This window comes from Gallinula chloropus (assembly GCF_964237585.1).
Source record: "Gallinula chloropus genome assembly, chromosome: 2".
In the NCBI taxonomy this organism is placed as follows: domain Eukaryota; kingdom Metazoa; phylum Chordata; class Aves; order Gruiformes; family Rallidae; genus Gallinula; species Gallinula chloropus.
The window spans coordinates 129621865-129640920 of NC_140086.1; the positions used below are offsets into that span (position 1 = coordinate 129621865).

Here is a 19056-nt window from a genome sequence, read left to right on the forward strand (position 1 = left end):
TACCATAAGCATGCGCTTGGGAGGATTAAAACTCAATCCTCCAAGCATACTTGCAAAGAAACTCTGGTCAGAAGGGAAAACATAAACCGAACTTGAATCAAACCAGAAAGTAGCTAATTACGCAGCATTCGTATTTCGGGATCGTTCTTTAGAGCAATCCAAGGATGAAATCAGGAGGGAAAAATCCCCAAAACCTGAGAAAAAAAAAAGAAAAGTAAGTAGGTGTAATTGGAAAAGGTCTCTGACTGCTGTGGGATGGGCCTTGCCCACCACTGCTCTGCCCTGGGGAGGCCGCTAAGGGTCCCGTATCTAAGTCACAACAAAGACGCGCCTCGTAAATACTAAGCAGCGTTCTCCTTAGGGCGCCCGGAAACACCCCTTGCGGGGCTGCCAGCCAGTGCGATCGCCTTTTTGTTAAGGCTGGGGCAGTGAAAGGCTTTTTATTTCGCTTTACAGCTCGGTGTTTGTTTCTAAGCGGTGGCAGCCGCGGAGGGGGCGTTTTCGGGCGGAGTGAAACCCGCACATCTGGCGCCGGCTCCCGCCAACCCGTCCCGAGCGCAGCCGCTGCGCGTTTTGTTCTGTGCCACAGCTCCCACCGGCGCCCGCAGGGCAGCTCCGGGAGCGGGCGCTTCCCCCAGCCCCGGAGGCAGCGTCTCCCCACGGGACACGACCCTCCTCGGCGCCCCGGGCTCCGCCTCGGCTTCCCCCGCGGCGGGGGCTGCGTGCTGCCCGGCGCTGGGGCCGCGCTCCCCGTTCACGGGGAAACAATGACTTGTTTTCCCCCCCGCACGGAGCTGTCGCCGCCTATCACGTTTCCGGGCCTGTGGCGGCGGGACGCGGCGGTATCCTCCCCTCGTCGCCCCCCCACCCCCCCCCTTCCCCCGGGGCGCCCTCACAAACCGGCAGCCCCCAGCCGCCCAGCTCCGCCGCCGTCGCCACCGCCCGCCCTCGGAGCGGGGCAGCACCACCCATTGGGGGAGAGAAGGGCGCGGGCGTCCGCACGGTCCGCTCTGCCGTCCTATTGGCTAGCGTGACCGCGCTTCGCTTTCCCATTGGTTGCGGCCCCCGCCAGCCAGCGGTGGGGCCGGGCGGTGCCAGCCCGCCGCTGCCAGCCCTCGCCTCGGTCGCTCCCGGCGGGCCAGTAAGTCTGCGAGTGGCCGCGGCAGCGGAGGAGCCGCCGGGCGGGGAGGGGTGAGTACGACTAGCGGTCGCTCCCGCGGAGCCAACTTTTTCCGCGCGGAGCTGGAGCAGCCCCCTGCTGCCGCCGGGACGGTTTGCTGGCCGTTGGGCAACTAACGGCCGGTTGCAGAGAGCCCCTCTGGCTCCGCGCCCCCTGCGCCGGCTCCGCCGCGAGCTGCCCGGCCCCGCCCTGGGGCGGCCGGCGGCGCGCGACTGGAGCGGCCGTTACCCGCCGGGCTCTCGCGCGCGGGGAAGGGGGAGGCGGCGGAGTTGCTGCGGCGCGGCCGGGGAGGGGGGCCGGCGCCCGGGGTCGGCGGTCGAAGGGCGGGGAGGGGGACCGCGACCTCCGCCTTGCCAGCCAAGAGCCGGTCTCTGGCCCCGGTGCGAGGAGAGGTGAGCGGCGCCGCGGGGTGGCGCTCCGGGGACCGCCTTCTGCTTCCCCCCCCCCCCCCCCCCTTTCCGCGGGTCTGCCCCGGGGGTCCCCCGGCATCCCGGCCGCCCGCCGGGTTCCTCTCGCGGCCGGTCTCGCTCGGCTCCCGGCCTGCGATCGGAGGGGACAGAAGGGGAAGCGGCGGCCTCGCCGGCGGGGGCGGGGGAGGGCCGGGGGAGAGGCTCGGGGCAGGCGGGGCAGCGGTTACGGGTGTCGCCTGGCGAAGGCAGCTGGGGCGTGCGGACCGCCGGCTGCGGGCGAGACAAAGGAGCTGCTGCCGCTCGTCTCCCCGGAGCAGGGGGCAGACAGCGTGGTGCCTGGCAGCAGACCTTCTGCTGCTGGTGCCTGGCCGCGTGTGCCTGCTCCCGGGAGGGCGGTGAGGTGCGTTCCAACCCGTCCGTGTGCTTTTGGGGCTGTTCCTTTCGCGCGGACTTGGGCGTCCGCGGGTGGAGACGCGAGAGGCGGCAGCAACAGTTGCAGAGAGTTTGCGGCTGGGGTTCTGCAGTCCGCGGGCGCTTCCCGCTTCAGGGAATCGAGCCCGCGCAGGCTTCGTTACTAGGACCTCAGGCACGCTAAACTGAAGGAGCTTTACACGTGCTTTGGGTTTTAAAGGTAAAAGCAGAGGTGACGCCCGCGGACCTGGCTTGTTCGCTCTAATCCCCAAAGCCATCGCGTCTGTTTCCTGGCCAATTGAATTCTAACTGTCCCGGAGAAGTTCCTGAAATCTTTAAGTTTACAGGGAAAAGATATGCGTTCTCGGGGGTTATCAAGTCTTGTTAGCTGTGATACTTGCTATATTTTGGCGTGTGTGCCGCTAGTGCGTGAGAGCACGGCTGCAGAGGAATGAAACAGGCTCATCTCCATGAAGTGGTTGCCGTTGGGTGCTTTTGGAAGCTGCAAATTCGGACTCGGTGATGAGTTTTTTTTCTTTTTAAGACAACTTGAACGAACGACACTGCAAAGAAGCAAAACGCAGGTCGGTGTAGCAAAGTGTAGAGCGACACGGGTGATTGCTTTTTTATTGCATCTAAAGGGCTTTTCTGCAGTTTTTTCCATCCAATAATGCAGCTAGATGCTACAGTGTCTTTTCAGACGCTTGTAGTTTTTATAGAATGCCTTCCTCTCAGCTGGTGCCTTGCTTTTGTTGTCCTCTCCACCTTCCAACAAGTTATTTTATGTTGTGAAAAGTTAGTGGTGTTGTAAAGCTTGGTCAAATTAACTTCCAACCTATTTTATTTTCAAATACCATGGTACAAGTATTTTCAAATACTTGGTACAAGTACTGTACATTGAAGTTGAGTTTTAGATACATCAGGCAGTGTTCTTGGACATTGGCTTTTTTCTTCTGTAGAGTAAGAAAGCAATATGAAAATACTACTTCTGAAATGCAAAACTTGTCTGCTTCTCTTCTGTGATAACCTTTTTGTGGGACGAGGTATTTCTAACAGGCCTTTTATCAGAAGGGTGACATTATTGAGGAAGTTCTGATGATTTATTAACTGTAGCAGTTTACTTCCTTTCAGCGTTGAGCTGTTTTAAAGGTACAAGTTAAATTTCTTCAGAATGCTTCTTACAAGGAAAAAAGCTTTCACAAGCAGAATCATGTTGAACTTCTGCCACAGACTCTTGAATGGGAGGGCTTTCTTTCATTTGAGAGTCCATGGTAGGCATGTTCACAGGCATAGCTGGGTAGTTAAGTCACTTGGATTCTAATTTTGCAAGGACTTGTATCACAAATGAGCATGTGTGTGAGATACTGCAAGGCTAGGCACTGCAAATGGTATGTGTCATCTATATTTTACCTAGCACAATGGGGCTTGCTCTAAGCTGGGAGAAGAGCCCATTTACTGATGCATATGTTACAACAGTATCAAACCTAGTAGTAAGTCACAGAGCTAAAGTCTAGTTCTTAGTACATGTTAGTGCAAAACCCCAGTCTCTTGAACCTCCTCTGTATGTTCATGTCAGGAAATGTGTTTTTGTTAAGTCCTGCCTTAAGGTAAATACTAGGTTCTCTCTTAACCTGTCATCAATATTACCACATGCAGTGTGAAAATCACCTTGTTCATTCTGGAGACTTAATGTTAGTTATCAAACGTTGGCTAATGTCTGACTGTTTTAATTAGAAAATAAACATGGATTTTTATGGCTTGATATGGCAGCATTTTGCTTCAGGTTGTACAGAAGATGCATAGTCTGAGAAATCTGCACAATTTGTAAGAGAAAAGTCATGGTTCCCAGGGGTTTGTTTCATTGGGAACTAAGAGCCTGTTGAGTACTCTTTATATTTGAGGCTTTCGAATGAAACTTTCATGAGGCTTAAATGTTTATGTTGAAGAGAATATTGAAATGCAGTAGCACTTGGACTCTTAACAAAGATCACCTGGGCACTCTGCAAACATTCAAAGCCTGTGGCTGGAACAGGTAGGCTTAAATCCGTTAGGTGGATCACCAGGTCAGGTTTCATTCCCCAGCCTTCGCTTAGGCAAATGTGCTTTCTGTGTAACCTGGCATGCTTCCTTTTTTGCAGATGCATGACTGGGTACAGAGCTTATACTGAAGTCTGCCATAGGATTTGTGTGGGTAGTTTTGTTAGTATAAATGGAGATTACATGCATGAATCACTGTACTTGTGTGTTAGTTACAGTGCTACCAGCAGTCAGTCTTCCAGGAGTAATATGCATAAGTTTAAGCAGGAGATCCTGTCATCCTGTCGTGCTGTATGGGAAATGAGAAGCCTGATGATATGACCTTCACTGTATGTATGCTCTGTCATCTTTGAAGTTAGGAGAACTAGAGTCTGAATCTCGTATGCTATAGAATTGTGTTTATCTTGTGAGGTGTAATAGCTTCATGACTGGAGTGGCACTGTGAAATCTCTTAAGACTTCTTCCACGGTGTTATGAAAATACAATGTGCTTAAAACTTACATTTTATATGCAGTGGTTTTCAGTGTGCTGGTTTGTACTTGGTGGTGTATACTAGAAAATATTCGTTGTTACACTGGAGTCTGTTAGTTTTCTTGCTCAGCTTTTGATTAATGTTGTGTTGAATTATGTAGGTATAAAAAAAAAACTTGCAGGCATGGTATCTTTTCTTTAAATCCATATTTTCCTTCTGTTTCAGAAAATTGTTCCTTCTGGCAGTTTGCTGTCCTCAGTTGCCAGAATTGAATTAGTGGGATGTTAAATGCACATTTGGGAGTGGAGAATGTGTCGGAGTCAAGACATTTTTTATTATTATTATTAACATTAGCTAATTAGGATCTTAAATGAGATTATTTGGAATAATCTTGGAAGGCAATAACAGAGTGATGTCAGAATAAGGGCTGAAATCTGTCAGACTGGTGTGGTTGAAGAAAGGAGTATGAGAAATGTTTTGAATGTTTAGCAGCTGCATATTGCTGCAAGACTGCATTTAAACCTTGTAGGCTGCTCAAGTTCTGCATGCCATTAAAAAGTTGTATTAGTTCCTGCATTGGCCAGAATCTTGCCTGGGGTCTCTAACATATATCCTAAATGTATGCACGCACTTTTTGGTTGAAGTACTTCTGCATGCTCTCAAGATTTTCTTTATAAATAACTTAAAATATCTTGAGTGTCAGTTATTTGAAGACGTTGATGAAATTTAAAGATTTCCGTGAGGCTGAGAGGTGAAATGTTTCTGCATTTGTGTTTATTGTAAATTATCAGATTCTATCAGAATTTGTGCTGGAACTTTGTTAGTGTGAAAATTTAAATACTCCTGGATTAGATTGAAAAAAAACCCAACAACTCTATCTGAAAGATCCAACAACTACAATAGTTCTCAATTTATAGCACATCTAAAATAATGCAGGATGTTAAATGTTTCCTTGTACTTCTGGTGAAATTGTTGTGAACCCTTTATCCTAATTAGGACACTACGTTCAAGAGCAGCAGAATAAAAATAGAATGTCGGCTTAGTCTGGGAGGGCAACTGTTATTTACAGCGATTTCTTTAGACGCATCCCCACATGAACTTACATGCTTTGGTAACAGCTGGAAAGCTAGCGAGTGAAAACAGCGTAACTTACAGCCCAAGTGAGTACTGAAACTGTTTGAATGTGGCCCTTTCTTGTCACTGCAGTGTCAGGAATGGGAGGATGTTGGTGGCTTTGCTTCAGTGTGATGAAGTAAGGGCTCTGTTCATAGTAACTTCTAATGGTGTACAAATTTAATACAAGTAGTTTTGATAATCAGTTGTTATTAGGAGTATTATTTATTAGAACTGGACTCAATAAAGCATGTGGAATTTGGAGAGATACTTAATAATCAGTGCACTTCTGTAGAGAAGGCCATGAAAAGCAAGGGTGTGCATGAAAACAGTTTAAATGACCATCATTGCTGAAGAATCACATGATTGTTGAGAGGACGACTGGCAATAGGCTATCTCTCTGTATGTTTGTCTCCATCTCAAACCTCTGATGATATGAAATACTGTGTATCAAAGTGTAACAAAGAATTTAAGGTAGAGATGATGCTAACAGAGTAGTAAAACATGCCTGTTGCTGAAGCAAAAGTTGCTGAGAATTTGTATTCCATCTTGATTGGTGTAAGAGCTCTCATTGTAAGCTCAGGACAGAAACTGTATTTTGGGCACTCTGGTAGCTATTAGAGAAGGCTCTTTTAGGTAAGAGATAAGATATCCTTTACATCTTGCTGCTTTCTTCAATTTGGAAGATAACCTTTAATTAAAAGTAGCATAGTATGCTCTGAAGCTGCACTGGATGCTAATTAACTCACTTCAGTGCTTAAAGCCATGCTGCCTCCTAAGATTTCCTGCTGTTTGCACTGGATAAATATTTATGCTTCAGCAAGGCATTAACTTCAACCTGATGAATAGTGCATACAACTTTACCATTAACAAAAACATTAAACACCATGATTCAGTACTATAACTATATTTTATTACAACTTTTTTTAGCCCCTTACACTTTAAATATGTGCTAGAGAAATAAATCTAATGCTCGATAATTAAGCTGTCTAGCAGTTTGAGTATTGTACAGAAGCTAGTGCTGGATAATACAAGGTCTTCATGAATGTCTGGTTAATAGACAAGGCTGCACTATGGCATTGTGGTTTGTTTTCAAGTACTTTAATCCTGTTCTCGTACACAAAGACAGTTGTTTTGCATTTTTAATTCTTTTTAATCCTGCAGTACTTGCTATATTAACGGAAGTGATTGGTTTGTGTGTAAAAGCATTAAACTGACCTAATAAATCTTGAAAATCTGCATTTAACAGGTTTTTAATACCAGTCACTGTCTGAAGATTAGAATATTGTGAACATTTTCAAAGTCTATCATGGAAGATGTGTTGGGTGTGCTGTGGTAACATCTCTGTCTGAGGAAGCAGGTTTTATATAAGATTTTCAGGTACAAAAATGAAATCTCTCTTTCTTCCAATAACATTCCTTCTTAGTGTTTGCTGGTTAAAGGGAATTGGGTTACTGTTCTAGAGTTGAAGTAGGTTGTAAAAATCAGACTGCAACATTATGTTTTTTGTGTTAGGCTGATGAAGGGGAATATCTTTGAAAGCATGGGGAGAAGTGATACTAGGGGATTCCTTTGCTCTTGGTACTTAGTGCTAAAGCAACAATTTTATGTTCCTTTACAGTAACTTTACACTGGATTTTGCCAGTGAAGTTCGAACTCCTCTCTTACAGTTTGTGGTTAGTGGTACAGCTGGCTGAAAAAAATGTCTACTCAGGTAAAATAACTTTCTGACTGCCTTTCTTTGGGTTGTGCCAACATACCTACCTACTTCGTGTCGCATGCTGTGGACCTGCTACTGCTTTTACTCTGTTACAGCTTTTAGGCTCAAAAATCTAGTCTTTCCACTCACATCTCTCACTCCTAATTATATTGACTCCATGTGTCAGGACTAGAAAGATGAACAGGCTCCTGCATTTTTTTCCTGCTTTGAACTATATTCCCAGTGCAGCAGCCAGAGGAGCAGGTGAGAGGCTTTTGACAGTAATTCTGCACATCCACTTACATGTGCATTCTGTAGCTTTGCCAGTGCTGGTATAGTATTTACCAATTCATGCCTGTCTTAAGTGATTTACGTTTATTTTTAAAGCTGAGGGAAAAATATTCAGGCTTCTTTCCCCTCTCCCTGGTCTTAGGAGCATTTTGTATCAGTACTGTAAATGATGAGTATTTTAACCTCAGTGGTGGTGTGATGAGACTATATACTTCAGACAATTAAATTTGTCATGTTCCTTAGTGAAAAACAACAAAGGGAACATCTGTTTTGCAAGGTACTTAATGATACTGCTTGAACTCTCAGAATTCTGTTGTTTGAGCTAGAATTGGTTGAAATGTTGAATTTTCAGTAGTATGTGCAGATATGGCATAACTACTCTTCCAGGACTTTTGAACCATATTGAAGATTGGGTAGATTAGCAATCTGCTACTTTTAGGGTCTTTTTCTGCCTTAGTAACTTTTGTTTGGCATACATATTTTCAATACTATTATTTTTGTCTTAGACCAAAATTTAAGAGTGTCTGAAGCATATGCATTTGTACTGGTTACAGACAGTCCTTACTAGAATGTAATGGTTATTTGTGCAGTGTTATTTTATCCCAAACCTGTTGTTGGCAAGATGGAGCAGTACAGGTAAAACTGAAGGATTTTCCACCAGAAAGTTAAGGTTTGGACAAGGTAGCTAACCTGTGCAGTTCCTTTACATACCTAATGCACACATTAATTCCTCAAGGAAGTAATGGAAGTCTTTGATTCATTCCCATTTTAGTGATGTTTTAAAGTGCCTTAGGTGTTTTGTCCTATTCTGGCAAAGAAGTGGATGGTAGTTCACCTGTGTTCACATATGGTTTGAAAAATGGCCATTCACTGAGATGGCATTTGTTGTTTCCTCTCATGGGATACAGCCATTGGGTCATTGCGATTCCTCTTTCCTATGGGTATGACAGTTTATTACAATGTAACGTGTTGCTTTCTAGGGTCCTTCAGCTGTATTGATGCCACTCGGCTCTGGTTCATTTGAGCCTGCTATCTCCCAATACACCTGTAGGCAATGACCAATTACTATGTATTGTCATAATTGCTTCTGCCATCAGTTGCTGCTTGTGGTTGTGCTCACTGTAATGTTATCATATCATAGAATGATTACATTTTATTTCATGGATGCATATAGTTATCATCTTGATTTTTCTTAATGTATGTTAAACTGTTAACTGTGTTAATCCAGAATAAGAATGAACATACTTTAAGATGTTTCCCCCTACATGTATTTTATCTAAGACAAAGCTGTTTATATCTTTCTTACTGATTTAGTAAGATGTAAGCAATAGTGTTTGCAGGAAGTAAAACAAGAAAGGAGGTAAGTCTATTTCAGCTGCTAAGAAAAACTGTTTTGAAAGTATTAGCTCTTGTTTTTCCATAATGAATGTATCTGTTGATAGATTACATGATGATAGAAAGGCTGACACTTGAGGATACATTGCAGATGAAGTGGCAGGGAAGAGAACAGGGTTTCTGCAAGCTGGGGAATTGGTTGTAACCAAAGGTGGCTTACAGGTGGTCAGTTTTGACACTGCGTTTACCAGTGTGGTGGTTGTACTTAAATTGGCTTTTGCACAGGAGGCAGCAAGGAAGAAAATAGTAAAGGAGGATTAAAAAATTAACAGATTAAACCTGTGGCAGTTACTTCATCTTAATTCAGTTTGGCATTGTGCTGCTTGGGCTGCTTTTGTACTGCTTTAGCAGTATAAATCTGATTTACTATGGCTTGTATAAATTCAAGTGAATATATCAACATGTAATAGCTCTTTATCTTGGTGGGTTGTTTAGCTGATGTGACTCATTTGATGATCTTGGAAGAATTATCTCCTTGCTGGTAAAGGGCAGGTGTGAGGTTAGTTACGTACAAAGGTGGTTTAAAACTATTGTTTGCTAATCTGAAGTTGAGCAAATATAATTACCAGGAGTCAGTGATCAGGATTAAAATCTTAAAAAGCCTATGCTTATAGGAATCCTGCCTTTTGCTTGAGACTTTAGAAAGCTGTCATAATAAATGTGTTGGGTCACATGCAGCCTTATGCCGGCATTGTCAGTGGCATTATGACCTCAACTGCAGGTAGTTTTGTTTTGTGGTTTGATTTTTTTTTTTCTTTCTATTGACAGATTTGGAAGGATGTAGAAGGCTGAGTTATAGTTTAATAAGCCAAGTATAAATGTGTAGGTTTCTGGGCTGCAAAGCATCCATGTTCTATGGTGCTGGATCCTTTGCAAAAGAAAAAACTGGATTGAAAACAGTTATTTATAGTTGCTATGTGGTCTAATTAATGTATGCTTGCTTGCTTTAGCATAACTTTTTTTCCTTATTTGCTGTCATCAAAACTGAATTGGGGTCTGTGATTGAATATTATCCCCCCTGTAACTTTAAAAACTGGTAATGAATGTCTTTCAGAAGAACTTTCCCATTTGATAGGCAAATCTCTATAATTTGGTTATATCCTAAGTGTAAACTATTCAAGGAGTGTGTATGCCCATAATCAGGAAATCTTATTTAAATCTATACCACAGGAAAGGCCATTGACCCCTGACTCTTCAAGGCTGATGTTTCACACTGTGATCAAAAGTGTAAACTGTAAATAAGATGGTTGGTTCTAGCACTGACAAGGAGGGGAGATGGAAGGAAGGGGAGCAGTAGTGGAAAGTACCGTTGGCAATATGAAATTCAAGTTGACTGCAGTTTCAGTTCCTAAGGTTCAGTAGCCTTCACAAACCACTGGGAACAAACATGTTGTCTTTGTATAGTTTTACTGCTATATTGGTGGAGAAGACTGCAGTAATGACCATATTGAATCAGGCCAGAACTTCTGAAACCTCATTGTCTAACAGTGGCCTAAAAGGGAACTGACAGGGAAAATAGGAGGAGTGTTCTGGAGGAGCAACTTTTGACCTCAGCTCTCTGAACTGCAAGAAGTTCTTACATACTGTGGATGCATTTTTCCATGTATGTGTCCAGGCTTCTTTTTTTCTGTGCATTTCTGGGAAGTATATGTACTTGCACTTAGGACTCGAACGCATACTTCCTTTGCGTTATTTTTGGCAATACCTGTTTGTTTTGATCCTGTCACCTTCAGTTTCACCTACTACTTGTTAGTTCTCCTGTTAGAAGATGCTGAACAGCCATCTCTTGTCACTTGAGGAATTTGCTTGAATCCAAGTCAGTGATGCTTGGTGCACCATAGCTACCTTGTTGACACTGCCTGGTTTTACATTGAAGATAGCATTAAGAGAGAATATTTGATGCTGACTCTTTGATCACTGCTTGTGCTGTGTATTTGAATAGTTCATGTGGCTTAGCACAATGGGGTTTTTGTTTCTTTCTGCAAGTTTGAAAAATGTCAAGAAGTCAGACCAGGCCTTTGTGGTTTCTGAAACTTGCCAGGGTGGTTTTTAGAGTCCTCAGTAGCATAGGTTTCTTTTCTGAAGATATTTCAAATTATTTACTACCTGTTACAAGTATCTGCTGAACAGGAGAGCTTGACCACAGTAAAAATTTTATTGTAAATTAACAGATCATTGTGTCACTAGAATGAGTTGTGCATTAACATGAGGAAAATACATTCTTTGGCAATTTATTCAAGACCGTGCTTGCTTGAGTGGTGTTTCCTGTTCTGAGGCTTACCAAGGATTGCCTTTGTCACTGAAATGTGTTGAGAGAGAAAAGGGTTCAATAACGTTTAATTTTAAGTATAGGCCATATTCTTTAACTTAATGTATGATGTAGAGCTGATTAAAAAGTTTTTAATACTACTTGTACCACTTCAAAGGTTAAGACTACTCCTCATCAGCCCTTCCCTATGTTTGTATACAAACTGCTATAGAATACAAGATCAGTGAGTATCAGAGACTTGATCTCTTATAGGGTCTGATGCATCCTAACAGAATGTTCACTAGTTTACTTGTTCATCTTCTGGGATGAGTTGAGAAATTTGGCTAATGGTTCATAACAATCTTAAATTTTTGCTCTCTTTCACTTAGGCTAAGGTTTTTTTTTCTTAGCAAATAGTACAAACTTCCAAGCAGATACTTTTCAGATTAGGTAAGGACACAGTATATGCTTTCCCTCTTCTCCCAGCAGTTCCCAGAGGATGGGAGTCAAGCAGTTTTTGGCTTCTGATGTTGTTTTTTTCCAGCTCTGTGACTTCCACTAGCAAATACCTAATACTGTGGTTCCAGAAGGTCAGCTCTACAGAATTCAAGAGTTCATTCTTCATCTGAGTCCAGTGTCCTTGTACTTGAGCCAGATTTAAATTACACATGTGTATTCTGTGGATGAATTCTGCAGTGGTTGGGTAGCTTTAAAGAATAGGAAAGCCACCTGTTGTGAGACTTTCTTTCTAAAGACCAACCTGTGCATATATTGCATGATTGCATTCAAGGCTATTATTTGCTATTATTTATTAAAGTCTTGAGTGACAGGTATGAAAAACTGAAGTCATTTAAATGAATGGATCCATTAGTAAATTTGCCAGATAATCATCTTGATTCATCTTGGCTTGCCCTCTGCCAGCTCAGTGCATAGCAGCTTTCCCCTCCCCCACCTTACTAAAAACATTAAGTTCCTGTTGTATTTGAGTTGTAATGAAAAAAGAACGGTCTTTGCAGAGACTTTGTAGCAAAGTCTCCTTCAAAGAAGATTCACTTTTGTCAGATAAACTTGCTTGATATCTTATTTCAGTTGAACTGCCAATCTTGAAACAAAGCAAAAATTGATGTCTTCTATGTAAGGATAGTTTTATTACAGTATTAGAATAGAGCAAGATCAATTTACAGCTCAGAGTGGCTGCTTACTACTTGGGAACAAATCCAGAGAACAGTCTTACCTCAAGCTATAGCAAAATGGATTGCAGACTTTGGAATGTAAATTGGACTTACTTTCCACTTGTTGATATTAGAGCTCAAGTTGCATATGTCCCAGGGTTCCAGTGTTAAGAAATTAGTAAGGTCTGTATGGCTTTATGTATACTTACTTTAAATAGATGTTCTACTAGGAAAGCTAGTTTGTTAATTGTTGTTTAGTATAAATCATAACTCTTGCTGCTAATCCAAGTTGAGAGTCTTGTGAAAAATACTTTAATGTGCTTTTAACTCACAGGGCATAAACATACAGATCAATTTGCCATGTGCAAGCTGGGCTGCAGTAGCTACGCATGCTTTCATCTTGGGGTGAATGTGAAGTAACTGCTAAGACCAGCAATGAAAGAGTGTCACCTGAAGTTGCTTCACTTTCTGTATGATAAAGCATATATTTATGTATGATGTAAGTTCAGCAGAAATGGGACAACCTGACTCTTACTGAAATGCATCACAAATAACTTTGTGGTATCATTTGAATCTTTGAGACTGTCATGGTTTAACCATGGCCGACAACTAAGCACCACGTATCTGCTCACTCACTCCCCCCCAGCAGGTTGGGGGAGAAAAAGAATTTAATAGGGGACACACACACACAAAAAAGGAAGATAGTATTAATAACACATACACAAAACAAGTGATGAACAGCACAATTTCTCTCCGTCAAAAGTCAGTGCTATGTGAGATCTCCAGCTGCTGCACAAGATCCCCAAACTGCCCAGCACACACACAAAGTAAAGCAAGGAATTAATTCCCTGCTTCCCATCAGCAGGCAGGTATTCAGCCATCACCCCAACACCGATGTTGCACCAGGCCCCCAGCTGCTGCTCAGCCTACCACCAGTTATAAATGGAACAGGACATTGTTATGGTATGGAATATCCCTTTGGCCAGCTTAGGTCACCTGACCTGGCTGTGTCCCCTCCCAGCTTCTTGGGTAACCCCACCTTCTCGTTTGCAGGGTAGCACGAGAAGCTGAAAAGTCCCTGACTGCTTGGCAGCAACTAAAAACATCAGTGTGCTATCAACATTGCTCTCATCCTCAATCCCAAATGCAGCACTACACCAGCTGCTAGGAAGAAAGTTAACTCAATGCTTGCCAAACCCAGGACAAGACTTATTTCTTTTTCCTGCAACTATCTTCTATCAGGGCATCCAAATGACTTTGCCTCTTAATCTCTTGGAATGAGGAGCATGGAGACATCTAAAGCTGCTTGTCACTTTTAGTCAAAGTATTGTTTGATTGGGGGGGGGGGGGGGAAGTGATTTGTTTTTAAAGAAATTCTCAAACTCCTATGAAGTCTTTGCAGAGACTTAAGATGAAGAGACCAAGGAGGGGGGAAGAAAAAAAAAAATCTATTGAAACAATCTATTACATGCTCATGTACCTTAAAACAAGACTTTTCAGGGTGGGAGGAAGAAATGCTGTGTGGTGCTTTCTGTGTTGTTTGAACTTTCATTACAATTTTGGCATCTATAAAAAATGCGCTCAGTATGATTTTACAGCTTTTTTTTTTTCCCCAAGGTAGCATGTGTTTATCCACTTTATGTTGCTTTAATTCCACAGTGACTGGAGCATCTGTGGCTTCTATCTTGCAGTCGAATCTACTCAAGTGGAGTTGTACTTAACACTTTTTTTTTTAATTGCTTTCAGACTTCTTTTTTAAAGGTTAAAAGATTCTGTAAGTTAGGCTTATTTTGGCCCACTTTGTGTTAAAACTTCCATTTTAGAGTTACTTTTTGTGAATTTTCTATGGGCTTCAGAAAAAATACCTGTTGGAGGGACAGTGCAATAGGGCACACGCAATCCAGAAAGTTCTTGGAATGCATCAATGACAACTTCCTCTTCTGAGTAATAGAGGAACCAGTGAGGAGAAGTGTCATGCTGAACCTTTTCTCACCAGCAAGGAGGAGTTGGTAAGGAATGTGAAGCTCATCCTTGAGCAGTAGCTTTGGCTGAAGTGACCATGAATTTATGGAGTTCAAGATCCTCAGGGCAGCAAACTCACTAACCTGGACTTAAGGAGACCAAACTTCTATTCAGGGACCTGCTTGGTAGAATACAATGGGACAAAGCCCTGTAGGGGAGCAGGTCCCAAGACAGCTGGCTAGTATTCAAGGATCACCTCCAAGCCCAGAAGCACTGCACAATGAAAAAGTCAAGCAAAAATACCTGGAGGCCTGCATGGGTGAACAAGATGCTCCTGGACAAACTCAAAGGGAAGCCTACCAAGGGTGGAAGCAAGGACAGGTATTCTGGGAGGAATACAGAGAAACTGTCTGAGCAGCCAGGGATCAGGTTAGGAAAGCTAAAGCCCTGGTAAAATTAAATCTGGCCAGGGACCTCAAGGACAAGAAAAGGAAATTGCCTATTTTCAGTTGTCTGTGGAGACAGGACAAGGGACAATGGCCTCAAATTGGAGCATAGGAAGTTCCACAGCAGTATGCAGAAGAACTTTTTCACAGTAAAGGGTGATGGAGCACTGGAACAGGCTGCCCAGGGGAGTTGAATAGCTCCAGAGCAGGAGACTTCACAAGACCCATGTCTCCCTGTGTGACCTATCCTAGGGAACCTGCTTTGGCAGGAGGGTTGGACTCGATCTCTGGAGGTCCTTTCCAACCCCTGCAGTTCTGTGAAGTTGTGGCAGTTCAGTGAAGTTCCCAGTATACCTGGAAAAAGGAAAACATAACCTCCATTTAAAAAAAGTGGTAAAAAGGAAAACCTGGGGAACTAGAGGCAGGCCAGTCTCACTTCTGTGCCTCACAAGATCAAGGAGCAGATCCTTCTGGAAGCTATGCTCAGCACATAGAAAACAAGGAGGTGATTGGTGACAGCCAATATAGCTTCACTAAGGGCAAATCATAGCTAACAATCTGGTGGCATTCTGTGTTGGGGTTACAGTGCTGGTGGATAAGGGAAGAGTGACAGACATCATCTACCTGGACTTGTGCAAAGCATTTGACACTGTCCAGCATGATATTCTTGTATCTAAATTGGAGATGAAAGGATTTGATGGATGGACCACTCAGTGGGTAAGGAATTGCCTGGATGGCTGTACTCAGAGTTGTGGTCAAGCGGAGATCAGCAATGAGTGGTGTTCCTCAGGAATCAGTATTTGGACTGACACTGTTTACCATCTTTGTGGGTGACAGGGACAGTGGGATTGAGTGCAGTCTCAGCAACTTTGCTGGCAACACCAAGCTGTGTGGTGAGATTGACACACTGGATGGAAGGGATAGCATCCAGAGGGATCTTGAGAGGCTTGAGAGATGGGCCCACACGAGCTGCATGAAGTTCAGCAAGGCAAAGCGCAAGGTTCTGCACATGGTTCAACACAATCCTAAACAAAACTACAGGATGGGCAGAGAATGGATTGAGAGCAGCCCTGGGGAGAAGGATTTGGGGATGTTCATTGATGTAAACTTCTAAATGTAAGTGGTCAACGTACATCTGGAGCCCAGAAAGTCATATCCTGGGCTGCTGCATCAAAAACAGTGGGACCAGCAGGTTAAGGGAGGTGATTCTGCCCCTCTAGTCTGTTTTCATGAGACCTCCCCTTGGAGTACTGCATGCAGCTCTGGGGTCCCCAGTACAAGAGGAACGTTGAGCTGTTGGCACAAGTCTGGAGGAGGGCCATAAAGGTAATAGAGGGCTGGAGCACCTCTCCTGTAAAGACTGGCTGGGAGAGTTGGGTTTTTTTCAGCCTAGAGAAGGCTCAGGGGAGACCTTATAGCAGCCTTCCAGTACCTGGAAGGGGCCTACAGGAAAGGTTTATTAGGGACTATAGTGCATTAACTCTCAATCAAATGCCTGTCTTTAAAACACAGACCTGATCAGCAAAAACTTTGTCCTGTTTCTTTTAGCTCATCTTTTCATAGATTTAATTTCAAATTCACTTTCAAATACAGTCATAAAATCAGGCAAGTGTTCTCTTACTGTTTTTACTTGTCAGATGATTCCTGTGTTCTCGGAGAGCCTTTAGTCTGAAAAATGTTTGATGGATCTGTAGAAATATGGGGAAAAATGCATCTCATATATAAAGGGTGTCAGCTATGGACTTGGAGTATCTAGGACTCTGGAAACTTTTAAATCTTTTTTTCATTTCAAAGCAATGTTTTTTGCTTTGAACAGGGAATATTAGCACAGGTATTTGTACTACTAGTGGGGGTCAGTAGGGAATGGTTGCTTTTGTCAAACCTGCTGAAGCATGAGATGTTGCAAAAATCCTGCATTTCACAGGAATGAAAGGAGGACTTAGATTGCGTGATTCTGTAGGAACTGATGAGGTTGTTCCTTCAGTACTTGTACATCTAGCCTTTGTGTGTTAGCACACAGTGTTATCCTGAAAAGCCTCACTTCACAGCAGAACTCGATGGGGTATGTCATGTACCTGATTGTTAATTTTTTCATCAGATGAGTATTGTTTTGTTATTTGAAATCCGGGATCACAATTTGGGTAAGCTAATGTGTTTTGTTGAGTAGTTTACCTATGCCTAGGGCCTCCCCCATAGCATGCTCCTGTAATTTTTATTAGATTTGTATCTTAATGATGTATTGCTCTCCATTTCAGAAGAAGCTGTTCCAAAGAACAATTGGTTTTAAGTCTTTTCTCAAAAATTAAGAGAAATCAGAAATTAATTTCAAAAGCCACTCTGTGTTTCTTACGTGCAAGTGTTAGTCCTGGTGATCTTACTGTGCCTGAGATTTGTGCAGGATGTTGGGCAGGGGAGTCCATCTTAGGCTACATGCTGAGGCAGCAGGCTCGTTGTCTTGCAGTTGCCACGGTGGGGGAGGATTGAAAGGTTTTCCATCAGCCTTTATTTCGGTGACCTTTTCCAAGTTAGGAATAGCAGTTGACTAGAAAAATCCTAAACGGTGATTTCTCTTCAGTTAGTCCATACAGGGCTTTTTGAGTTCTGTAAACTAAAAAATAAATTGAAATTGAGAAGGTAATATTTTCTGTTTTCAAAATGCCATTTCTGCAAATCTTTGACTTATTGAGCTTCCCACGCAATGCATACTTGGAATTTATTAAACTGCTGTACATGAAGACTCACTTGTTTAATGCTTCCAGCAGCGTAAGTGAGGTAGAATAAAAGTTCAAAGTAATGTCAGCATGTGAAATGTTAACAAGTAAAAGGATGATAATTTTCTTTAAATATTCACAGGGACTTACTTTTCATCACCTCCTTAATGCAGCAAATACATAACTTTTACAAACTCTGTTTGCTTATTCTTTCAGGCTGAAGATCTTGGAACAGATGTTGGAAGATGTTAGCTGTGGATACTGGGGTTGTGGAGGAGTGGTTGTCAGAGTTCAAGGTAATACGCTCAGATATTTAGCCAGTGGTGCTTGAGTTGCTGCCTGAGCAGTTTGCAAGAGTGTTTGATTGCTGTAGAAAACGAAGAAAAATAGTAACTGTGGATTTTGCAGAGGTAATGTAATATATACAGGTGTCTGCTTGAAATAAATTTTTGCCTTGTCCTCTTTGGGATTACATGCCTCCTGATACAGGGCAGCAAAAACATGTATTGCAGATGAATGGCTTTGTTGGTTTGAGTACAGGCTAGACTTGGTTATAGGTTCTGCTCCTGGTCTGCTTAGATACACTGGGAATGTGTTTTCCTGTTTGCATAGTGGAGTGTGATCTCCTTTGACTGACTGCAGATAACAAGTACTGCAAAATCTATGAATAGGCTTAAATGCACAGCTTCCAAAGGGTTGCTAAAAAGATTAGTTTTTTACCCTCTTAAAAACTGGCATAAAGTCTGTTTAGTGTTAGAGAAGAGTTCTTCATGTCAACTGGAATTTGTATTCTTTCAGAGAAGGACTATAACCTGTAATAATGTTCACTGGCTGTGTACAGTCAGTTTTGAGACAGCTCTGCAAACTGAGCTTCACAGTACTGAAATTTCACTGTGAAATTTCACCAGGGTTGTACCTGTGATGCTCTTGATATTTCTGTGTTTCCCATCCATTGTCATTACATTCCATATGAAACTGCAGAATGATAAAATGCAGTGTGTCTTTTGGCAGTTTTGTCATCCTGAAAAGTAGAGATTTCCATAGTAAACATTTCTTTGTGAAACAAGTTTTAGTTTGTAGTGTAGTCTGATGTATAGTGACTTGTAATGGAAAATTGTTGTTGAAATAGCTGTTATTTTGGTTATAAAAATCGCTTTTTCTAGTAGTTATAATATTTTTATTTCAGACATTGCCAGAAGCATCCATATCCAGCTATGCTACAAACTTAAAAGAAAAGACTGCTTTGATTTCATCTCTTTACAAAGTAATTCAGGAGCCACAGAGTGAAGTGAGTATACCACATCTCTCTCTCAAAATGTCTGACTTAACACTGGCAGGATAAAGTAAGACCTTGCGTGCTAGTTAACTGTGAACTACAGAACTGCTTGAAGAGTCCCCATCAAAATGTTTGTTCTTAGCAATAACGTACTGCCATGGAAACAATTCCTAAGTTTTGTAACCTACTGATCAAAGCTAAGCTTGTAGATCATAGTCACAGGCTTCAGGGCT

General features: G+C 42.8%; 1 protein-coding gene across 1 annotated transcript in view; it reads left to right on the top strand.

The window, feature by feature from the left end:
- Positions 1-1137: 1137 nt before the first annotated feature.
- HYCC1 (hyccin PI4KA lipid kinase complex subunit 1) overlaps positions 1138-19056 on the top strand; it is a gene marked incomplete at its 3' end in the record, with an annotated part of 37847 nt that continues 19928 nt past the window's right edge. Inside the window, exons 1-3 of the mRNA XM_084260212.1 lie at positions 1138-1191; positions 17764-17843; positions 18734-18835. Coding sequence (XP_084116338.1) covers positions 17793-17843; positions 18734-18835 — 153 coding nt within the window. The 5' untranslated portion in view covers positions 1138-1191; positions 17764-17792. The remainder of the gene's footprint in view (positions 1192-17763; positions 17844-18733; positions 18836-19056) is intronic.